General features: G+C 47.7%; 1 protein-coding gene across 6 annotated transcripts in view; it reads right to left on the reverse strand.

The window, feature by feature from the left end:
- Positions 1-249: 249 nt before the first annotated feature.
- The window catches only part of CGN (cingulin), a 30,478-nt gene continuing 5,656 nt past the window's right edge, over positions 250-25,071 (reverse strand). The window contains exons 2-23 of one of the 6 annotated variants that reach the window (XM_075194009.1): positions 12,772-13,888; positions 12,579-12,667; positions 12,420-12,489; positions 12,096-12,194; positions 11,853-12,001; positions 10,779-10,917; positions 10,171-10,374; positions 9,678-9,826; positions 9,181-9,322; positions 8,666-8,878; positions 8,063-8,275; positions 7,736-7,942; positions 7,389-7,646; positions 7,093-7,263; positions 6,630-6,791; positions 6,250-6,339; positions 6,004-6,087; positions 5,518-5,636; positions 5,162-5,270; positions 4,924-5,087; positions 4,143-4,192; positions 250-534 (exon numbers count right to left, since the gene is read on the reverse strand). In XM_075194009.1, the coding sequence (XP_075050110.1) occupies positions 530-534; positions 4,143-4,192; positions 4,924-5,087; positions 5,162-5,270; positions 5,518-5,636; positions 6,004-6,087; positions 6,250-6,339; positions 6,630-6,791; positions 7,093-7,263; positions 7,389-7,646; positions 7,736-7,942; positions 8,063-8,275; positions 8,666-8,878; positions 9,181-9,322; positions 9,678-9,826; positions 10,171-10,374; positions 10,779-10,917; positions 11,853-12,001; positions 12,096-12,194; positions 12,420-12,489; positions 12,579-12,667; positions 12,772-13,878 (3,993 nt within the window). In that variant the 5' untranslated portion in view covers positions 13,879-13,888 and the 3' untranslated portion in view covers positions 250-529. Of the gene's footprint in view, positions 535-2,876; positions 4,193-4,923; positions 5,088-5,161; positions 5,271-5,517; positions 5,637-6,003; positions 6,088-6,249; positions 6,340-6,629; positions 6,792-7,092; positions 7,264-7,388; positions 7,647-7,735; positions 7,943-8,062; positions 8,276-8,665; positions 8,879-9,180; positions 9,323-9,677; positions 9,827-10,170; positions 10,375-10,778; positions 10,918-11,852; positions 12,002-12,095; positions 12,195-12,419; positions 12,490-12,578; positions 12,668-12,771; positions 13,889-16,362; positions 16,384-16,430; positions 16,734-25,071 lie in introns of those variants that run through there. The other 5 variants (XM_075194006.1, XM_075194007.1, XM_075194008.1 and 2 more) reach the window with 5 other exon arrangements.

Below are 25,071 nucleotides of genomic sequence, written 5' to 3' on the forward strand. Positions count from 1 at the left end.
AGATCTACAAGTTTGTGAATCGGGTATAACTGGTATAACACGCCAAGGACAACGTCACTAGCAAACAAGCCGGTTCAGTAACATTAAGTCGGCCAGAATAACATACAAGAGCAAATAAACATTAACACAACCTACTTCTCAACACCAAACAATATACAGAGCTCATCTAAATAACAGAGCAACGGACGTCAAGGAGCGTCTGTATACTGCGTAGTAAAGTGAAAATAACTGATGGTCCCAGCCGGTTGCTTAAAGGAAAATAAATATGTTTATTAAGAAAACATTAGTTTAAAATTGAGATGCGCAGCCAATGGTTAACTCAGAGTTTCATTGATGAACCCTCTGACCATAGTAAGTCAGACTGAGTTTTATAGTATTTGAACACTGGGATCAGGTCACACATATACATAAGTAATTACAGTGTTTATATAATGTTCCCAAAAAAAAAAAAAGTTAAAATCGATTGGCGTCCTTGTTTTGGTCCCTCGGGCAATGCTGATGTCTGGATCTTTGGTCAATTAATCACAGGTCAATCTTAAATAGAAATATTACAATTAGTCACATTTATTCTTAAATTAATAAGGATTTAACAACAGATATGAAAGTGACATTTTCCAAAACTCTAAACCTTTTACTTGATACTTATCTTAATATGAAGTTATTGGACATAGATTCCATTCTATGTTAGAATGTTAATCAGGTCCTCCCATAATCAGTGTGTTGTCTCACTGTGGAAACCTATTTACTTCTGTGTTATATATATATATATATATATATATATATATATATATATATATATATATATATATATATATATGACTTGTGAATACAACTAAACGCTGCGTTTATACTAAATATATGTGCAAATGTAGGTTATACATATAGATTAGGGTTTACAAATAATACATGAGATTCTAATTAATATTCAAAGTAGCTCAAGAGAGAGACTGAATGAAAGGTATTTTGTTCAATATAGAATCTTAGTTTTATATCTTATTTATTAAGGAGAAATTATAGTGTTATAATAAAATACAGTGAACTGACGATTAAAAATACAGTTTTATTAAAAATGAAACAAGCGCCTGAGAAAGCAGAAACGCAGACAGGGGACACGGATAACGGCCTCTGGCGCTGACAATCCTCCGCTTGAGCTACTAGTACTAAATGTCTCTACCTGCAGGTTGCTGGCCAGACGTTTATACCCTCAGTACCAGCTCCCCAATCACTCGCCCCTCTGTCCTGGCACAGCCCGGCTCTGTGGGATGAGCTCAGACCCCAGGAATGTTACAGGAGCCTGAAGAAAGTACCATGACCTCACCAAGTGTCTATAAACACACTGAAAATCCCCTTCCCAGACTGCTGGGAACAGAGAATAACAAACAGCAGCTCCCACCAGTCTAATGCTGACCACATGGCGCAATCACACATACACTAGAGAATTCCACCATCTATGTGCATTATATTAGTTACACCCTGCGGAGCAGATCCAGTATGGGGGACCCTTAAAGTCTGCTCAAATTACCAAAACTCCCAGAATGCAGGGTGCAGTCATTCTGGATCAGTCACAAGCTGACAGAGCCTAAGTTACCACTGTTGTGTAATAGATGGACCTTGACCTCTGTTCTATAGTTATTTCCTCATCTATAACCGCCTGCTCCAATGAGGCTCATAACAGGGGAGGAAAATAAGCGGCTGGCTGTGTGGTACTACAAGTTTCAGCATGCCATGGCCGGAGGCTGGTCCCTTACATCTGAATCATGTTATATTACATGGAGTCACAATAATGACTATTTCACAGACAAGATACAAAAACATCTCCATCTCCTGTTGGTGCATTGGGGCCATTGCGCGGTTGGGGCGGCCCCGAGCCCCCAGCCAGAGAGCGGAATGTGTTTGTGCGACGCCTCAGTAACTGGGTGGGTGGAGGGTGACCAGTGACCACGGCTTCTTTCTTCTCAGTCTGATTTACAGCGGAGGAGGAATGTGGCTGCTGACACTGGTCTGAGCAGACACAAAGCTGAAGATCAGCTCACAGAGATAAATGATAAATTTATGCAGCTCTTGGTATTTACCTTGTGGGGAGAATTAAGAATGTTTACAAATGACAACTTTCCCTCGTACAGTGCACACAACTCATACAGATGGCTCCTAGTGACTGGATAGGCTGCACTCTCAGTGATGTCACTGGTTCCTAGTGACTGGATAGGCTGCACTCTCAGTGATGTCACTGGTTCCTAGTGACTGGATAGGCTGCACTCTCAGTGATGTCACTGGTTCCTAGTGACTGGATAGGCTGCACTCTCAGTGATGTTACTGGTTCCTAGTGACTGGATAGGCTGCACTCTCAGTGATGTCACTGGTCCCTAGTGACTGGATAGGCTGCACTCAGTGATGTCACTGGTCCCTAGTGACTGGATAGGCTGCACTCTCAGTGATGTCACTGGTTCCTAGTGACTGGATAGGTTGCACTCTCAGTGATGTCACTGGTCCCTAGTGACTGGATAGGCTGCACTCTGTGATGTTATTGGCTCATCTGCTTTCTCTAGTTAATAGGTAAAATTTAAGATCACTTCACATTATTACTACCACGCACCTGTGCTATTTTTTTGTCTCACCTTCCTAAGCTGCAGGATAATGATAGCAACTGTCAGCAATAGGCTTGGACAGATTTTGTGGAACATTAATTACTCCCCCATACTGTAACACACATAAATGACTGATTATGTAATATGAATTCCTGCAGGTATGTTTATACCCATTACAAATCTACTGCAATCAGCAGGATCATTTGTAGTCCGTGAAAGTAATTTCTTTTAATCACGTTATATTTAGTGACTTCTGCTAAAATGTTGGACAGACGACCAAAGAGTGTACAAAATCAGAGATCCTTTTATTTAACGAGCCTGAATTATACATGGTGCACACAGAGAACAGCGCTCCCAGATCAGATAGAAAATGGAATATTCCAATATACAAATAATTACGTAGCAGGCAGGACAGAATCACAGAACAGACACGTAGGGGCAGGAAGTTATAGGGAGAAGTCCGTTATTTCCCTGTGCACCGACCACCTTGGCGTAAAACATAACCCACATTCTGTGTCCCTCTACAGCACATGGAGAAACGTGGTCAGGATTTCAGTGTTACTTCAGGGAGAGGTGAGAGATATATGGAGCCCCCCCAGACCTGTCTGAAGTAGGCTCAGTCTCTGATGTCCCTGCATCTGGCTGAGGTATGTCACTTTACATCATATATACACACATATATATATATGTCATTTATACTTGTTTATCTTCCCCTAATAACCTATGTGCATATATTCTCAGGGGTTAAGCGATTAACCAATCACCTATATATTCACGTACGCTGTATAAAAGTCCCCACCGCCTCCTTCTTCAACGGTTTACACGCAAACGTTCACGTACAAAATTACAAACGTGCAACAGGCTAGGTAGGAAAAAATGTGCCGCAATGCTCAACGCGTTTCACAGCTCGATCGTGGACACAGACAAGAAATGAGGCTCGGTGCTCTGCTGGTCTCTACTCACACTCAGTCATGGAGCGAGGTAATATAGAGGCATTATAGAGGCACTCTTGGATGCAGCTGGAGAGATCGGATCTAGCACCTTATAAAAGTTTCTAGTGAAGCAGAAGTGCCACAGAGGCCAACGCAGCAGGGCAAGTGGTTACATAAGCAGTTGGTTTCTGGCTGCAATCAGCAGTGAAAATACTTAATTAAAAAGGCACAGTGGGCTACATTCACCCTTCGTGCTCCTGTCTCACCCCCGTACAGCAAACGCGTAGTGCGGATAATACAGACAATGAATATTTGGCGCTGGGGGTAAGATTGGGTGGAAGATTGGTACAAAGTTGCAAGGCAAGTTTTTACATTCACGAGGAACAAAGCTCAGGCTCATATAGAGACAGTTCCTTGAGACTGAAACAGACACAGTTGGACCCGATGGGATCCGTGGGCAGCACAGTAGGTGAATGTCTGATGTGGGCCCAGGATAACAGTCATGCCAGGAGATGAAGTGTTAATGTTCGGATTCTCTGAAGTGGTCAGCAGGAGCTGGTCTGCAGATTACTCTCAGTCAGAAGTGAGGTTATAGAGCTGGGGTTATAGGAGCCGCCAAACTCACCGTCGGAGCTGAAGTCGTCATCGTCAGCAGCAGGGCGGACCGGCTTCCGTCTGCAGAGAATAATGTGAAGACATTATGGTGCGTTACAGAGATGTCTGTCGGCTCCGTGTCCTTAGGAGTCACTTTCTGGGATCTTTTGTGAGCATTCTACCCATTCACTCTGCCTCCATTCTCTCTGCTCCGCCCCCCATTCTACTCATCCTCTCCGCCTCCCCCCATTCTACTCATCCCTCATCCTCTCCGCCTCCCCCCATTCTACTCATCCTCTCCGCCTCCCCCCATTCTACTCATCCTCTCCGCCTCCCCCCATTCTACTCATCCTCTCCGCCTCCCCCCATTCTACTCATCCTCTCCGCCTCCCCCCATTCTACTCATCCTCTCCGCCTCCCCCCATTCTACTCATCCTCTCCGCCTCCCCCCATTCTACTCATCCTCTCCGCCTCCCCCCATTCTACTCATCCTCTCTCCGCCTCCCCCCATTCTACTCATCCTCTCCGCCTCCCCCCATTCTACTCATCCTCTCCGCCTCCCCCCATTCTACTCATCCTCTCCGCCTCCCCCCATTCTACTCATCCTCTCCGCCTCCCCCCATTCTACTCATCCTCTCTGCCTCCAATCTAATTCTCTCCATATTCCATCTCTTCTCTCCACTCTCCTCGGTCTTCTCTCAGAATAACAAACTGTGCATCCTCCGATAACAGATACTGAAATATTGTATCCAGCTCCTCCTACTAAGGAGCTGTAACCTTTGTATACATATCTACGTGTGCTTCCTCCTTACTTGGACTCTTTCTCCACCGCCTTAACCCGGGCCTCCAGCCGCTCATTAACCTCGTGCAGTTCTTCCACATCTCGCAGCGCTTTCTTCCTCAAACCCTCCACCCGCTCAATCTCCTCCTCGGCCTCGTCCAGCTGTCTCTTCAGGGCCTTCACCCTCAGGTTGAGCTGTGAGAAGACGACCATTAGTGGATATACCATGTACATTTCATCAGTATAGGACATTCCTCTCTGGGCCTCACCTGGTCCTTCTGGTCATTGACCTGGAGTCTTTCATCTTCCAGCTGGATGTTCAGTTCCTTCAGCTTTCTCTCCAGCTTGCGGTTTGAGGACAGTAACATATTCTTTTCCCTGGGAAATACAAAGATAGATCATACTACACTGGCACCTACCACCAGCTGTATCCTCTGCATAGAAGCACTTCAGAAGATGAGTTATAGGGAAGGAACCTGTCTAGGGTTCTACACCTGTCCAGAAAACACCTTGGACCCAGGCCCGGGCCTGATCAGCCAACGAGGAGGTCGCCACACACAAGTGTTTTAATATGGGCAGGAACCTTCGTTTCCGCCTCTTACACCCCAAGTGCACATTCATGTACCTCTCCTCAGACTGCAGCCTTTCCTGGACCTCCTGCAGTTTGGCCTCTAGTTGGGACGTGTTGGCACTAGGCTTCTGCTGGCCTTCCATGCTAGCCAAGCGACTCTTCATATCTTTGTTCTAAAAAGGTGATTAATAAAGAAACAGTGAATGCTGGCTGTACAGTTGTGCCCAATTTACACACACACACATATATGTTCTGTACATTTCTTAAGCATTATCGCCACCTGCAGGCTAAGGGTGAGTACTGCACCCATACACAAAGCAGCTCCTTTAAACTATATTACAGATCCATGTTATAATTCTGTCAACTCATAAAGACGACAAATTGATCAGAAGAACAATGTACTGTAATTTGATGTTCTATTACCCTGCAATATTATAAAACAGCCTGCAAGTGGCGATCACGTACTAGACAGCACCAACCACCTCCGTGCACACTTCAGTCTCATCCAGGAAATGGTGCAGAATGGGGCACAGCACGCACCTGTCTCTCCAGGGAGATCTTATCACACTCCAGATCCTGCCGGCTGGTCCTCTCCTGCATGAGCTCTGCTCGCAGCTGGTCCATCTGGGAGACAAATGGGAGATGTGACCATTAGAGGGCGATGGTGGACCAGAGGTCCCGGATAATAAAAGCTGACCCCATCGTAGATTGAGGGGTTACGTGTTCATATTGTGGAGGTTGGGTCTCTGTGCAGTCCCTGCCGGGATCATTTATATGCTGCATTACCTGATCTCGGCTGCGGTTAACCCGGTCAGTCAGAAGTTCCACCGAATTTTTCTCCTCGTCCAGCTCCACCTCCAGATGCTTCATTTTGTCCTGTGGAAATCAGTTATCATCAGTATCAACCTCTGTACTGCTGGGGGACCCTGCTCTTTCCACTATATAACACCCAGTCTGTGGCTTCCTGCTGCCTCCATTCCCCTCCTCACATCATGTCACTGCCCCTGTCACATGCAGCCCTGTCCTCACTAACACATCACTCATCTCCTGATATACTCTGTGCTGCTGGTAGTAGAAATTAAAGAAGTTTCTACTCTACTTCCTGAACTTGCTATAGATAATTATAGATGTTATCCCACAACAGAGAGCAGATTACTCAGACTCACCTCCAGCACCTTCACCTGCCGGGAACGGTCATCCTGGACGCGTTTCTTGGACTCTATGTCCTGCTCCAGGCTCTGCAGCCTCTGACTGGCCAGCTCCTTGTCCAGCACTGCGTTCTCCCTCTCGGACTGAATATCCTGCAAAACCTGCTTCTGCCGCAGCACCTGGGAATACAGGGAAACAAAGTGCGCTGATGTAAGAGAGCGCCACCTGCTGATACGTCACGGGATACAAGGACACTTCCACTATTCAGAGTCGTAGACATACTGTTTAATGAATAGTTATACTATCATGACTGACGTACGTTATATCCCCTACTTCCTCATTTATATATAAGCGCCCTCATCGCGGTCTGAAAAACCTGGGGCCAGCCATGTTGTCATAGAACGCAGTTTCTCTGGCCCCAACTAGACAGAAGACCTCCTGGCCGGCTGACCAGGAGTGTCCGACCGCTCAGCTCATTACCTCTTCCTGCAGCTTACTGACGCTGAGCTGCAGTTTCTCTGCCTCAGCTGCTTTCTCTTTGGCCTGTTTCTGAGATTCCGATATTTCCCTGCGAGATTTCTCTTTGTATTCTTCCAACTGCTTCTGCAAAATCTCAAGGGAGTCCCGAGACTCATGGGACATGTTGTCCAGCTAAGGAAGGAGAAACACTTGTCAGTCCCATCAATCGTCACTGTGCCCCCCAGGATCTCCCATCAGCCCCTTGATGTGTTGACCCAGCACAATCCTCCCAGCGCTCACTCCAAACCCGCCCATACCTCTCTGGTCATCTTATCGATGGATTTGTCCAGCAGGCGCTTCTGCTCCTCAAGTTCATTCTTGGTCTTCTTAAGGTGGTCCTTCTGTTTAATTTCCTCCTGGTAACAGTCTTGTAATTCGTCATACTCCAACGTTAGGCGCTTCAAGCTCCTCTGAGCCTCATCCAGCCTGGTTTCCAGTTCCCTCCTTACCGTGGAAAATTCTTGCCCCTGGTCGGTGGCTTCTCCCAAAGATTCCTCCATCCTCTTCTTCTCAGTCTGAAAAGAAAAAGAGAAACAAAATATTTTCCCCACGTGTCTACAACCTCCTAGACAGACAACTGACGGTTACGGAGATCAACACTCACTTCTAGTTTGCCAACTTTGTCCTTGAGTCGGGTCTCTGCTCGCTGGAGGTCGTCGCAGAACGTCTTCAGCTCTTTCAGTTGGGCCTCCAGTCCCAGGATCTTCCTCCGGAGATCATCGTTCTCATCCCGGGCATCCTGCATGGAGTTCTCAATCACTTGACGCATGTGCTCCGAATCGGCCTTCTCATCCTCCAGCTTTTTCTTGATCTACCAGGGGAAAGACGGCAGCATTTAGAGAAACACTAATGGTGAAGGCAGGTGACATCGGCCTGTCTCTTCTATTCCACCATACTTTCTTCTACCACATATCTGTGCTCAATCTCTCACCCTGAAAAGCTCCTCGTAGTCTTTCTTGGTGTGCTGCAGCTCCTTGTTGAATTGATCCCTCATTTTCTCGGCCTCGCGGTCATGTCCGGACACCTCCTGTTTCAGCGCCCCCTTCAGGGCGGAGAGCTCTCTGTCCCGCTGGTGCAGAGTATCTTCCAGACGCAGTTTCTCCTGTGAAATTTGCTTCACCTGGTCCTGGAATCTCTGCAGATCCTGTGAGAGACAATATAGATATAACATTTACACCCAGTGGAAGTGCTACAAAGCTACACAATGTTTCATGAGGAACCCAAATATTTACACTGGAATTTAGGGGTAAACTAGTCCTTAAAACTAAGGCACAGGTGTTGGCAGTACAGAACAATCGAGGACGTCTCACGTGTGTTTAGAGGTGTTGTGTTTGTGAAGTCATGGAGACAATCCTGATTGGTCCATTAGAAAGATAGCCCTCCGAAATATGTATTATATAGATAAATGTCCGCAGTTGGGTATGGATGAGGCTCTATGTGGGATAGAGGCTAGTGACCGAAGGCCTCTAAACAGACCTAGAACCAGACAGGGCGTCTGACACCCATGTGTACTAGTGTGTAGTTGGCTCCTCACCTTGAGAAGATCTTCGTAGTCTCTCTTGGTCTGTTGCAGCTCTTTGTTGAACTGATCTCGCAGTTTCTCCGTCTCGTGGTCATGACCGGAGACCTCATCTTTCAGCGCCCCCTTCAGAGCGGAGAGTTCTCTGTCCCGCTGGTGCAGAGTGTCGTCCAGCCGCTGCTTCTCCTGTAAGAGCTGCTTCACCTGGTCCTGGAATCGCTGGAGGTCCTGCCGGGCAACAGATTAATGGTAAACCAAGATATGTGGAAGATGAAGTCACAATAATTTACTGCAAACATCACTGATAAGAAGTATAAACACTGAGCTGATCTCCACAATGAGTCCTCCGTCACCAATAGCTTCGCCTCAGTTATAGAGTTAATTACTTGACCCTCTAGGACTCCGCCCGGCATCATAACACTCATTAATAATAAACTAACGTGGATGTGCTGTCCCAAAGTAAACAAACCATTTATGCCAAGGGCTGATTTTATAGATGAATAAATGATGATAAATATAATGGTACGAACCCTCTTTGCAGTCTCGACTTCCTCCGGATCCACAGATCCTTTCTTAACCTGGTCCAGCTCGGACTGTATCAGGGAGAAGCGATCTTTCATTTCGTTCAGCTCATCCTCAGATTCCTCCTTCTCCAGCTTTAACTGCAACACCCTGAACGGCCAGAGAGAGGTCTCAGATGACTCCTATCTGTATTCACTATTACCATGAGGCAGCTGCTGGTGTCAGATGTTATAACGGACAAATTATTGAGTGGGAGGAACCTGACACCAGCAGCTGCCTGATCAAACCTCTACAGACAGGTCAACTGCACATGTTGAGCACAAGAGTGTACAAATTAATTATTATCTGTACAAATATAATAAAATACACATTATTGTAAACGCACATAGATGAGAGAATCCTTCAAGCAATAAGAGGATATTCAGGATATTAATCAGTGGAATTGGGCAACAGTGGCGAGTCAGAGTAGCTACAGATCTGGGGTCTCTCCCTGCGTTATACTCACTCCTGCTTTGTGCTGCGCATCTCCTCTTTATTCTTCTGGAACATCTCTTTCCATTGGTTCATCTCATCAGTGCTCTCTTCCAGCTCTCGCTGCAGGTTCCTCACTACCTGATTTATCTTCTGACGCTCAGACTCCAGGCTCAGCTGGTCCTGGGGAGGAAAAACAGGCAACGCTGCAGCCAAGGATTGAATTTGTCTGGATGAAGGGTGAGTGGGGGCAAGCGCACAGACCCGGGGCAGGCAGGGGGCAAGCGCACAGACCCGGGGCAGGCGGGGCGAGGAGACATAGGACAGGCCAGATGTGAAAAAGACATAGGACAAGCTTTGAAGCATCCACATCTATCTGTGTTATGTTAAAGCCCATCACCAACTGAAGCTGATAATACACTTTGCATTGAAGCACAAAAAGGCAAATACTCAACTTAGCTAGACAGAGAATCCTTAATACAGATAAACGCTACGCTGGAGTGTGTATCCCCATCACTCTCTGGTACCTGGGACACGTTGTCCATGTTTTTCCTCATCTGCTGCATGTCATTCTGGTACTGCTGCCTCACACGTTCCACCTCCTTGTCGTGATTGGCCACCTCGTCCTTCAACGCCCCCTTCAGGGCAGTCAGTTCCCTCTCCTTTTGTCTCAGCATCTCCTCCTGCTTGCGCCGAATCTGCAGCACATCATCCAGCTCCTCCTGTAGCTCCTAAAGGGACGGAGCGAGTGTGGTGGGACCTGACACATGCTGGTGGGCTTTTCCTAAAGATCCTAAGACCTTTGTGTACATTGTGCAACCAATAGGACAGTATGGGTCTCATGTTGGGCAGGATATGGGATTTTATTGGCCTGTTATCCTAACGTATCTTGTGATGGACACTATAGACCGGGGGAGGCGTATGGACCCAGGACAGGTCTGTCTCGGGACTGAATGTGATTGATCGGAGCTATTGTCCCATGTTAGTGAAGCTGGTGAACAGGCAGAGGCTCTGTTTTACCCACCTCTGTAAAACAGGCATTAACAGCTGCAGCTAAAGCAAGCCATGGCATCAAGCTAGCACACAAGGGGGTAGCGTGTCCAGAGGTCCAGACAGAAGAGGGGTTAAAGTTTACCTTCAGTAGGGCATGCTTGTCTCCAGTCAGCCCCTTTGTACGCAGCTGATTCACCTCTTCCTTGGCGTCCAGCAGCTTCACCTCCAGAGACCTCAGCTTGGTCTCCACCTGCTCTTTGCTCATCCGCACTTCAATTAACCTGTCAAATAGATGGCGACAGTCAACAACATGGAAGTCCTTGTGACCAGCTCTTCTATGGTACACAGAGCCACCTTGAGGCTGTTAGAGGGCACAACACCCCATTCATTACAACCTACTATTTGAGAACCAACACTGGATCTACTGATAACCTCTAGGACCAGGTAGGCAGTCATGTGACAAGAGGAGGTCATGTGACTGAGCATCCAGTCTGGTGGGGCTATAATCAAACGTCCTGTAAGTGTCATGTGATCATGGCGGTCACACCACAACTGTCTGTGGATCCGTCGTTATAGATAATATAACAAATGGACAATACTAACATTATCCAGATATACTAAGAAGGTTTAAAAGTTGTGTACTGGTGCGGAATACTTCATTTAACATCACAGTTATTACAAACAACAATAAAAAATATATGTCACTAAAATTATAAACAAGCTTAAGGCCTGTTCTAGTACGACAGCGCAATTACTGTAAAAACTGTGGACACCACAATAACCAAACCTCAGAAAGAAGCCGGTTCTCATGAATGACTGGGTAAAACGGCTGCCTGCAGTACACATGGTGTGCCCACAGGTGGGGCTATAGACCTTATTATAAATGAATATGGGGGAAGGAGTGATGTCACCATCTGCATTTTGTTGCGGTGGGTGATAAGGTTCGCTCAGCGTTCTGTTCCAAGAGCGCAAAACTGTAGGGGGCTCAGATAATTAATCTTTTACATAATTTGGCTATGTTGAGAGCTAGGGGTCATCGTATTCCTTCACAGGTTCGAGTTACATCTCAGAGTGTTGAAGACCATCTTTCTTGTTGAACCACTAGAACATCTTCCGATACCCGGGCACCTGTAGAATCTCAGCTGTGTTTATGGAGTCACAATCTGAGAATTTCAGTTACAATCTCCTGCGCAGAGATGGCCGGATCTGGACTTACTCCTGAGACATGGAGTTCAGCTCATTCTTCTTCTTATCCAATAGTTCCTTCAGCTTCTTGCATTCTTCCATGTTCTCCTCCAGCTGGATCTCCAACTTCTGCATTGAGGCCTTGGGACGATCCTGAGAGGCCTCCTGCCTCCTCCTCTGCTGTAGAGATAGATACAATGAGATGAGTTTTGGTGATGGTAGTATAATGGTCGTTATAGTCTCCATCATTCAAAGAACATCTGTGTGGTCTTACCTTTATCTCATCGTCCAGCTGCTGCTGCAGCTCAGAAACTCTCCTCTCCAGTTCCTTCTTCTGAGAGACCAGAATCCTGGTGTCTTCTACTGGGGAAGCCTACAGAGATATCACAAGTCACTAATTTGACAACAGAAGTCAGCGATACAGCCAGTTCCCTACCATGTAAACCACCGAACACATCAACAATGGTCCGACTGCCGGTGGACCTTTACAGATAATGCAGCCTACAGTCCAGTTTAAGAACACAACAGAGTCAGGCTGAGGAGAGCTCTGTATAGGCACAAGAGCTAGCAGGTCATTCCTTTTATTTTGCTCACTTACCCGTAAAGACTGAAACTTTTCCAGCAGAAGATTAGTCTTTTTTCGTAGGAAAACTTCACTGTCATTGGACCTAAGTGATACAAACATACGTACATAACACAGAAACCGATTGCACACATAGAATAATGGAAACAATGATGGTGGCACGGACATACTAACCCGTCCCGGAGGATATTAAAGATAATTTCTCGGGTGGGGTCATTTCCATCTTGTTGCTGGTCCTTCAAAAGGTCCGGGGTGCTCTTCAACTGGTGTCAAGAATACAAAACCATCATTTATATTTATAATGATTATATTTACAGTACACGGAACATGTAAGACGTAGCACCTAGTAGCGACACGTCCTAGTTACCTGTAGTTCCGATTGGACAGTCCTTTGCTGCTGCCTCTGTGTCACCGGCTCTTCCACCGCCTGTGTCAACCACTCCTTGGTCAGTTTGGGCTTATTGATGTCCTGTCGTTCCAGGGACTGTCTGTTAAAAGACCGACTCCCCGAGGTGGGATATTGATCCCGCTCTTGCTGTACGCTTCTCTCCGTAGTTTGTACCTCCCTGGAATCCGTTGCGTCCTGTTGAGGCCTCCGTCCATCCAGGCTCTGAGACCGCTTTCTCCCGTCTTTCAGGGCTTGGCTTCTCTTTGCCATCCTCCCTCTCATCTGGATATTGCTATCAAATTTGTTGATAAGTGAATCTACAGATGAGAGGGGCTTAGTGTCTATGTCTTCACTTGGCAGCTGTGGTGATGCGGAAAGGCCATTGTTCCTGGGCAGTGAAGAACTGGATGAAAAGGAGGTAGGTTGTTGACTGGTAGCTGGTTTAAACCCGCTAGACCTGTGTTCGCCATAGTCGGTCCTCTTCAGACTGCCGCGATTGCTCGACGGTGGGGAATAAGTAGTGTCAAGGGTGTAGGACCGCTCGCTGTAATGTCCCTCATAACCATATGAATCCTCTACTTCAGGTTCTACCAAAGAACCATATGACTGGGACCTCCTCAGGTCCTCCCGGCGGGCAGGCTGTAGGGCACGGGGCTTGCTACGTTGCCTGGTGCTCTGCTCTTCATCAGAGGTGCCACTGTACTGGGAGCCAGCCTGGGCATAGCCCCTACTTTCATAAGGGTTCTCCGGCAAGTCCGACTCCGAGTCAATGGACCGCACTGTCCTGCTGGCCTTTGAAGTGATTCCCTGGTACTCGGGCGTGGGGTTGGGAGACAAGTTTCCATAACCGTTGTCATTTTTGATCTGCACCCCATAAGAAGACTTAGATTTGTCACCGCTGTTCAGTACAACAAACGGTTGTCCGTCTATCCCTTGCACGCGAACGGCCACCCCATAGGACTCCTGCTTGGGCCGTCTGCTTTTTGGTTTTCTGTTTTCCTTTAAGTCATCGATGAAGCGGATCTGGACACCCTGACCGATTGGCATGTACTGGTCAGCCATCTCGCCATGAACACGCCTTTCCATTCAAGTTGCCCTGTATCGGAAAGTTACAGTCAATGTGACATACAGAAATACAAAGAACACAGCCAACTAATACATCATTTTAACTTTCTACATAACATTCAAACAAATCAGCAACTGACGCGTTTTCCATCATTTTAGAAACAAGCGCATTCATCGTAAAATACTGCGCTCAACCCTAATTTAAATTGGGATGATTTTGTTTTCTCTTAATTCAGGGGTAATGTTATTCCAAATATTTGCGGTCTCAGCCTCTAGTGTCATAGTGCCATATCTTGTAGTGTAGTCTCTGTACTTTACATCTCTTGGAAGATATGGTTAAGATTTGCAAACAGGAGGTGATATCATCGATCATTATTTTGTAGATAAATACGGTGCATGGTGTGTAACGTAAAACAAAGCAGATGTCTTAAAGTTCAGAAGCAAAGGTTGGCAACCAGCATCCAACGCACATTAGCCAATTACTGGTTGCTGAGTTGGTTAGAGGGTGTAACAGGCGAGAGATTTTGTGCAATCGTTTCTACGTTTTTCTGAATTGCTAAGATAAAAAGGGAACAAATTGCTAAATCTTTTCAAAGACTGAAACAGTTGTAAAATATTGTTTGAATGAGCAAAAACCACATTGCAGGCTTGTCCGATGGCCTTGGGCTACCGAGTAAGGCCTCCTACAGTTATCCTGCACGGGCCGATTGCCGATGAAGAGGCAGTAACTGGCCAAGCAACATTTCTCAGTCCCTTCTGTGTCCTCTAACTCGATAAACAATACAATCAGGAATATACAGTTCTCTCTAAGGTAACATCTTATGGTCTCTGCCATCCATGTAACTATGATTATATTCCCCCAAAGAGCTGACACTGTGGCCAATGCTTGGTTATTATAAGGTACACGTCAAAAGCTGAAAGTAATCTTAACCTAGGGTCACTATACCGTATGGTAAACTGTCCTGGGTGAAGTGGGTATAGCTATATCCTGATTTTTACTTCATATGAATAGTGCACAAGGTGCTCTGTAAAAATGGCACTTTTAGAAAAATATAATGATGATTATGTTCCTTCCATCCTGGGTTTATCGGTGAGCCGAGAGGCCAGACAGATCTGTATGTAGATCCCCAAATACCTAGCGACAAGAAAGTGAGGAAAACAATAATATTGCCAATAGAGCTGACTCAGTGATTATGTTCCCAGGTGACGTAGGCAAGTGCGTTGCCCCACACCTCACAGGCACATTCCTGCCGGAGAGGCTGTCAATCATTAATCACCTCTACTCGGGACTGGTTAGAGGAAGCGAATCCAGCGCTGAGCAGGTTAATTATAAGAGTCTGTAATGTCATTATTAGCAGTGCTGGTAAACCCCGGACTATTACACGCTACACGTTACTATCCTAGGACTGAGCAATAGATGGTGGGGACTCTATGGCAGGTGTAGTCAGCTGATAATACTGGGTCTGACGGATAATGGGGTCTGATGAATGGATGCAGACTATTACAGTAGATAGGTTGGATATTCTGACTCTGAAGTGTAAACAGAAAGAGAACATTACTCTGTACAACAAAGCTCAAACCTAACCTCAGCGCTCAGCGGGGTGTCCCCACGTGTGTACCCCCCCTCCCTGCAATATCGTGACAGTCACTGCACCAATTACACCCTGGTCCTTCCCCTCCGTTACTGACAGATGAGGTGTCAAGTACAAGAACTACATACTACAGAGGGGGGAGCACATATCATCTCCGTGTACAGGAACACGCAGACTGACCCCGCTCTCTACACAGTGCTCACACACAGTGCACAGACTGATACTATATATTCCGCATACACACAATAAAGAGGCACAATGCACACACAGTACTATACACACACACACTGTACTACACACACCTCACAATGCACATACAGTACTATACACACAGTACTACACACCCCTCACACACAATGCACATACAGTACTATACACACACAGTACTACACACCCCTCACACACACAATGCACATACAGTAATATCATACACACAATAGAGAGGCACAATGCACATACAATACTACACACCCCACACACACAATGCACATACAGTACTACACACCCCACACACACACACAATGCACATACAGTAATATCATACACACAATAGAGAGGCACAATGCACATACAATACTACACACCCCTCACACACACACAGTACTACACACCCCACACACACAATGCACATACAGTACTATACAAACACACACACAATGCACATACAGTACTATACAAACACACACACAATGCACATACAGTACTATACAAACACACACACAATGCACATACAGTACTATACAAACGCACACACAATGCACATACAGTACTATACACACAGTACTACACACCCCTCACACACACACAATGCACATACAGTAATGTCATACACACAATAGAGGGGCACAATGCACATACAATACTACACACCCCTCACACACACAGTACTACACACACAACGCACAGCAGGTACCTGCTAGCAGCATGCAGACTGGACCCAGCAGGTCTCTGTCAGGCCAGCTCACACCAGAGATTATTTACCTGCTTCTATTGACACAGGAGAGGAATGAAAGAATCCAGCATTGGACGCAGCGTTTAACCCTCTCACATTCCTGCACCGGCTGCTCCCATCACCCACACCGTCCCGAGGATTAATCACAGAATATAGGGATCCCAGCGCAGCTCTGTGAGGGCAAAGTACACTGCATACCCATGTATATATACAGCATGGCAGAGGGAGATAAGTGCTGTAATCTCCTGGACACAGAGACAGACGCTGCTGCCAAATAACAAGACATGAATGAAAGAAAGGCTGCTTGTGGTTAGTACAAAGCTGGGACCTGGCACTATAGGTGAAAGGAGCATTGTGCGAACGGCACAAGTCTGTCATATATATATATATATTCTGTAGTACACGCTGAGTGCCCCCCAGGAGATGGCATACTATAGGGAGCAGATGAGGAATTTATAGACCACATTTGCCAAATCTCTTGGCTGACAGGTTGGGGCGTCTCTCTGGCACCTATGCCCACGTGTTCTCTCAGTCAGGGTATTAATGGCTGCTGGATACACTGTAACCTGCGCTGTACAGAGCGAGCGCCAGACGCAATCGTTCTCACATCAATCCTGAGCTGTAAGCTGCAAGTCGGCTATCAATCTGCGCCCTGCTACACCGAACAATATCCTGCAAGGACTGTACCTCCATATAACACAGAGAGCACCTCTATCTGACCCTGCTGTGTATCAGAGTGTACAATGTATAATACCGGCACTGAGCAGCGTATCAGAGTGTACAACGTATAATCCCGGCACTGAGCGGCGTATCAGGGTGTACAATGTATAATCCCGGCACTGAGCGGCGTATCAGGGTGTACAATGTATAATCCCGGCACTGAGCGGCGTATCAGGGTGTACAATGTATAATCCCGGCACTGAGCGGCGTATCAGGGTGTACAATGTATAATCCCGGCACTGAGCGGCGTATCAGGGTGTACAATGTATAATCCCGGCACTGAGCGGCGTATCAGGGTGTACAATGTATAATCCCGGCACTGAGCGGCGTATCAGGGTGTACAATGTATATTCCCTGCACTGAGCGACGTATCAGGGTGTACAATGTATACTACCGGCACTGAGGGGCGTATCAGGGTGTACAATGTATAATACCGGCACTGAGCGGCGTATCAGGGTGTACAATGTATACTACCGACACTGAGGGGCGTATCAGAGTGTACAATGTATATTCCCGACACTGAGCGGCGTATCAGGGTGTACAATGTATACTACCGGCACTGAGGGGCGTATCAGGGTGTACAATGTATATTCCCGGCACTGAGCGGCGTATCAGTGTGTACAATGTATATTCCCGGCACTGAGCGGCGTATCAGAGTGTACAATGTATATTCCCGGCACTGAGCGGCGTATCAGAGTGTACAATGTATATTCCCGGCACTGAGCGGCGTATCAGAGTGTACAATGTATATTTCCTGCACTGAGCGGCGTATCAGAGTGTACAATGTATATTCCCTGCACTGAGCGACGTATCAGAGTGTACAATGTATATTCCCAGCACTGAGCGGCGTATCAGAGTGTACAATGTATATTCCCGGCACTGAGCGGCGTATCAGTGTGTACAATGTATAATACCGGCACTGAGCGACGTATCAGAGTGTACAATGTATAATCCCGGCACTGAGCGGCGTATCATAGTGTACAATGTATAATCCCGGCACTGAGCGGCGTATCAGGGTGTACAATGTATATTACTGGCACTGAGCGGCGTATCAGGGTGTACAATGTATATTACTGGCACTGAGCGGCGTATCAGTGTGTACAATGTATAATCCCGGCACTGAGCGGCGTATCAGAGTGTACAATGTATAATCCCGGCACTGAGCAGCGTATCAGGGTGTACAATGTATATTACTGGCACTGAGCGGCGTATCAGTGTGTACAATGTATAATACCGGCACTGAGCGGCGTATCAGAGTGTACAATGCATATTCCCGACACTGAGCGGCGTATCAGAGTGTACAATGTATAATCCCGGCACTGAGCGGCGTATCAGAGTGTACAATGTATATTACCTGTGTGTATTAGAGTACACAATGTATATTACCTGTGTGTATTAGAGTACACAATGTATATTACCTGTGTGCATTAGAGTACACAATGTATATTACCAGCATATTGATGTGATACAGAGACCGTACCAGATAGTCAGAGATGGGGTAACAGACGCGGTTGGACGCTCTATACTGATTCAAGTGGAAAGACTTCGGCTGTGAGGAATTCTGACACTGGGCTCTTATCCAGACTCTCCTGATAAAGGGAACATAGGAACACTATCTACACCACAGCCCTGCGGCGGGGGAGGGGAGACATACTCTGCACTACTGCACACCATCAGTATACCGCTGGATGCTAAAGGGTTAACACTCCTCTCCACCTGGAAAACACAATCACTCTGCTCATGCCAAGTTCAGCTGGCGATCACAGGATAGGGCAAGGCTGGGCACCCCTACATTGTATCACAGTGACGGGGGGCAAGGCTGGGCACCCCTACATTATATCATAGTGACGGGGGGCAAGGCTGGGCACCCCTACATTGTATCACAGTGACGGGGGGCAATGCTGGGCACCCCTACATTGTATCACAGTGACGGGGGGGCAAGGCTGGGCACCCCTACATTGTATCACAGTGACGGGGGGCAAGGCTGGGCACCCCTACATTGTATCACAGTGACGGGGGGCAAGGCTGGGCACCCCTACATTGTATCACAGTGACGGAGGGCAAGGCTGGGCATCCCTACCTTGTATCACAGTGACGGGGGAGGGCTGGGCACCCCTACATTGTATCACAGTGACGGGGGAGGGCTGGGCACCCCTACATTGTATCACAGTGACGGGGGAGGGCTGCACCCCTACATTGTATCACAGTGACGGGGAGGGCTGCACCCCTACATTGTATCACAGTGACGAGGGAGGGCTGCACCCCATCCTATAGCGCATCAGGGCTCAGCACCAGGGTACTAGCGGTGGAAGTGTTAACCTTGTGTGAGAAAGTAAAATACAGGCAGCACTTGTTCTGACTAACCCATGGAACATGTAATTAACCTTGGCGGGGCGTTTATCTGCTACTAATCTATCATTATACACAGCATAATAAAATGTCAGAGCACAGGAAGAGCAGCGGGAACTATGTAAATATCTTGTATACTGTCTGACACACGATATACAGGGCTGGGGGAAACAGAGCAAGAACGTAATCTGACACTAACCCACAGAGCTTACAATCTCTTTCTGGATGTCCTGCATCAGAGTTAAGAACTGGTGACCTGCCATTGTCCCCTCATCTCAACCTTTTATAAATCCACCTTTACACATCCAGGAGGAAGATACAAGTATGATTTAGCTATTCAGCCACAACACACTCATGAGATCTAATGAGAGTGAAACAGCTGGTGAGGTGCAAATACAGAAATACTGGATCACTTTCTTGTTACACTGTGATTTAGAGCTGAGCTACGACATACCCCCTCCTAAATCTGCACCCCCCAATCCTGCACCTTGTAGCTGGATTTACTCCTGAGGCCCACAGTGTGTAACACGCTCACGTGTCTCTCTGGAGAAGGAGAGGGATAAGAACAACAGGGCGGAGGTTTGTGTACAATAATTATACAAACATTCTCACTGCTCAGATTAGTTTTCTGTGTCCTCTGATATTACTCATACCCAGCTACGACCAGCCCGGCGTACCCAGCCAACCTCCGGCCCGGCAAACCAAAAGCCCGGCAAACCAAAAGCCTGGCATACGTGTGATGAAAGAACTGTCCGCTCTCATTATATAGAGCCCCACAGCCCCGCCTACTCTATGAAATCATCATGGCCGCCCCCGATCAGTAAGAGATAACGTTATAAAAGGGATATAAATTAGAATACTGATTAAAAACCTTATACTGTAATACTATAATCCGCATTACAGCTACAGCATTACTAGACTGCAATACAGGAATGTCATTGACCACTGAATTCAACTATAAACCATAGGAATGCAAGACTGCCTAGCTGTCAGTCTCTCTGCACCTGCCGTGTTAGATAAGCTCCTCTCTCCCAGCCACAGAGGAGCGAGAGAGAGCGCATGTGGGACATATTTAGTATAAACCCTCCGGTCATGTGATGTGCATTATTCAGCTCAGCATTGCAGAGAGTTTCTCATATACTAATGTTGGTCTTTAGTAAGATCATCTCACAATGACGTCACTTCTACCGGACCCTAGTGCAGGATATACGTGTACAACTATAGATGGAGCAGACCATTGTGCCAGGCAGGGAGCAGACCATTGTGCCAGGCAGGGAGCAGACCATTGTGCCAGGCAGGGAGCAGACCATTGTGCCAGGCAGGGAGCAGACCATTGTGCCAGGCAGGGAGCAGACCATTGTGCCAGGCAGGGAGCAGACCATTCTGCCAGGCAGGGAGCAGACCATTCTGCCAGGCAGGGAGCAGACCATTCTGCCAGGCAGGGAGCAGACCATTCTGCCAGGCAGGGAGCAGACCATTCTGCCAGGCAGGGAGCAGACCATTGTGCCAGGCAGGGAGCAGACCATTGTGCCAGGCAGGGAGCAGACCATTGTGCCAGGCAGGGAGAGTCCAACATCCATTAATGGAAACACTTGAGGACGGAAGGATCAGACAATAGCTCAAATCCAAGAGCTTGAAAGACCCCAGACATCAAGGGACATTGTTCACCGAGGGGATATCATGTCAAACAAATGTATTTTTATTTTTAAATGGGTGTTTAAGACATTAGATCAATATGGAGCCGTACATGTATCTTCTCTAGTACTTAGCTAAGACCGCTGTCCAAACGGAAGACGGAGTGTCTGGATGGGATCAGTGGTGGATACGATATTGGATGAAGAGCAGAGAGCAGAGTTATAGTACATAGAACACATTCAGAAGGGAGAGGTCACCATCAGAGGACCCCGGATGACTGAAGGTCTAGGTAGGATAGAGGAATGGTCAGGGGCAGGTTCTATACCACAACAATTACCAGGAAAGACTATAGGTCCACAATATGTATAGCTTGGACCAGAGAAGGGATACAGGTGACATAATGGCAGCCGTCACATACATCAAGGTACCAGCGATAAGAGGAGAAGTATTAGCACAAGGGGACACTAATTATAACGGGAGAGAAGCAGGTTCAGGAGACACTTGAGGAAGAATCTCCTCACTGAGAAGGTAGATGAGAGGTACAGCACTTATACATGTTTAGGGCAGATATAAGGCTCAACTAAATCTGGAGAATAAAATGGGCAGACTAGATGGGTCATGTGGTTCTTACCTGCCCACAAATTCTATGTATCAACCCGTTAGTCTATAATCGTTCTTTACAATGATCATCTGGGGCCACCATCTCCCAGGTCATCTCCTGGTCTCTGGTTACTGCGGCAAGTTGCCCAGGAGCAGAGAATAGAACATAATGATCTAATTACACCGAGCACGATAGAGATCACATGGGACGTTCTGTGGCTGCGCTGCCAACAGTATTATACAGTAACGAGGCTACAGGGTGCCATATATACAGGACCGTATACAGCGGAGGCTACAGAGTGTCATATAGACAGGACCATATACAGCGGAGGTTATAGAGCGTCATATAGACAGGACCACATACAGCGGAGGCTGCAGAGCGTCATATAGACAGGACCATATACAGCGGAGGCTGCAGAGCGTCATATAGACAGGACCATATACAGCGGAGGCTGCAGAGCGTCATATAGACAGGACCACATACAGCGGAGGCTGCAGAGCGTCATATAGACAGGACCACATACAGAGGAGGCTGCAGAGCGTCATATAGACAGGACCACATACAGGGGAGGCTGCAGAGCGTCATATAGACAGGACCGTATACAGCGGAGGCTGCAGAGCGTCATATAGACAGGACAACATACAGCGGAGGCTGCAGAGTGTCATATAGACAGGACCGTATACAGCGGAGGCTGCAGAGCGTCATATAGACAGGACCACATACAGCGGAGGCTGCAGAGCGTCATATAGACAGGACCACATACAGAGGAGGCTGCAGAGTGTCATATAGACAGGACCATATACAGCGGAGGCTGCAGAGTGTCATATAGACAGGACCGTATACAGCGGAGGCTGCAGAGCGTCATATAGACAGGACAACATACAGCGGAGGCTGCAGAGTGTCATATAGACAGGACCACATACAGCGGAGGCTGCAGAGTGTCATTTAGACAGGACCGTATACAGCGGAGGCTACAGGGTGCCATATAGACAGGACCGTATACAGCGGAGGCTGCAGAGCGTCATATAGACAGGACCACATATAGGGGAGGCTGCAGAGTGCCATATAGACAGGACCACATACAGCGGAGGCTGCAGAGCATCATATAGACAGGACCGTATACAGCGGAGGCTGCAGAGTGTCATATAGACAGAACAACATACAGGGGAGGCTGCAGAGCGTCATATAGACAGGACAACATACAGGGGAGGCTGCAGAGCGTCATATAGACAGGACCACATACAGAGGAGGCTGCAGAGTGTCATATAGACAGGACCACATACAGCGGAGGCTGCAGAGCGTCATATAGACAGGACAACATACAGCGGAGGCTGCAGAGTGTCATATAGACAGGACCACATACAGCGGAGGCTGCAGAGTGTCATTTAGACAGGACCGTATACAGCGGAGGCTACAGGGTGCCATATAGACAGGACCGTATACAGCGGAGGCTGCAGAGCGTCATATAGACAGGACCACATATAGGGGAGGCTGCAGAGTGCCATATAGACAGGACCGTATACAGCGGAGGCTGCAGAGCATCATATAGACAGGACCGTATACAGCGGAGGCTGCAGAGTGTCATATAGACAGAACAACATACAGGGGAGGCTGCAGAGCGTCATATAGACAGGACAACATACAGGGGAGGCTGCAGAGTGTCATATAGACAGGACCACATACAGAGGAGGCTGCAGAGCGTCATATAGACAGGACCACATACAGAGGAGGCTGCAGAGTGTCATATAGACAGGACCGTATACAGCGGAGGCTACAGAGTGTCATATAGACAGGACCGTATACAGCGGAGGCTACAGAGTGTCATATAGACAGGATCGTATACAGCGGAGGCTACAGAGCGTCATATAGACAGGACCGTATACAGCGGAGGCTGCAGAGCGTCATATAGACAGGACAACATACAGCGGAGGCTACAGTGCCATATAGACAGGACCACATACAGAGGAGGCTGCAGAGCGTCATATATACAGGACAACATACAGCGGAGGCTGCAGAGTGTCATATAGACAGGACCACATACAGCGGAGGCTGCAGAGCGTCATATAGACAGGACCACATACAGCGGAGGCTGCAGAGCGTCATATAGACAGGACCACATACAGGGGAGGCTGCAGAGTGTCATATAGACAGGACCACATACAGCGGAGGCTGCAGAGCGTCATATAGACAGGACCACATACAGGGGAGGCTGCAGAGCGTCATATAGACAGGACCACATACAGCGGAGGCTGCAGAGCGTCATATAGACAGGACCACATACAGCGGAGGCTGCAGAGCGTCATATAGACAGGACCACATACAGAGGAGGCTGCAGAGCGTCATATATACAGGACAACATACAGCGGAGGCTGCAGAGCGTCATATAGACAGGACCATATACAGCGGAGGCTGCAGAGCGTCATATAGACAGGACCACATACAGCGGAGGCTGCAGAGCGTCATATAGACAGGACCACATACAGGGGAGGCTGCAGAGCGTCATATAGACAGGACCACATACAGGGGAGGCTGCAGAGCGTCATATAGACAGGACCACATACAGGGGAGGCTGCAGAGCGTCATATAGACAGGACCACATACAGCGGAGGCTGCAGAGCGTCATATAGACAGGACCACATACAGCGGAGGCTGCAGAGCGTCATATAGACAGGACCACATACAGCGGAGGCTGCAGAGCGTCATATAGACAGGACCACATACAGCGGAGGCTGCAGAGCGTCATATAGACAGGACCACATACAGAGGAGGCTGCAGAGCGTCATATAGACAGGACCACATACAGCGGAGGCTGCAGAGCGTCATATAGACAGGACCACATACAGGGGAGGCTGCAGAGCGTCATATAGACAGGACCACATACAGCGGAGGCTGCAGAGCGTCATATAGACAGGACCACATACAGCGGAGGCTGCAGAGCGTCATATAGACAGGACCACATACATAGGAGGCTGCAGAGTGTCATATAGACAGGACCACATACAGAGGAGGCTGCAGAGTGTCATATAGACAGGACCACAGACAGCGGAGGCTGCAGAGTGTCATATAGACAGGACCACATACAGCGGAGGCTGCAGAGCGTCATATAGACAGGACCACATACAGCGGAGGCTGCAGAGCGTCATATAGACAGGACCACATACAGGGGAGGCTGCAGAGCGTCATATAGACAGGACCACATACAGGGGAGGCTGCAGAGCGTCATATAGACAGGACCACATACAGGGGAGGCTGCAGAGCGTCATATAGACAGGACCACATACAGAGGAGGCTGCAGAGTGTCATATAGACAGGACCACATACAGAGGAGGCTGCAGAGCGTCATATAGACAGGACCACATACAGCA

This window comes from Mixophyes fleayi, unplaced genomic scaffold (assembly GCF_038048845.1).
Source record: "Mixophyes fleayi isolate aMixFle1 unplaced genomic scaffold, aMixFle1.hap1 Scaffold_147, whole genome shotgun sequence".
NCBI classification, from domain to species: domain Eukaryota; kingdom Metazoa; phylum Chordata; class Amphibia; order Anura; family Limnodynastidae; genus Mixophyes; species Mixophyes fleayi.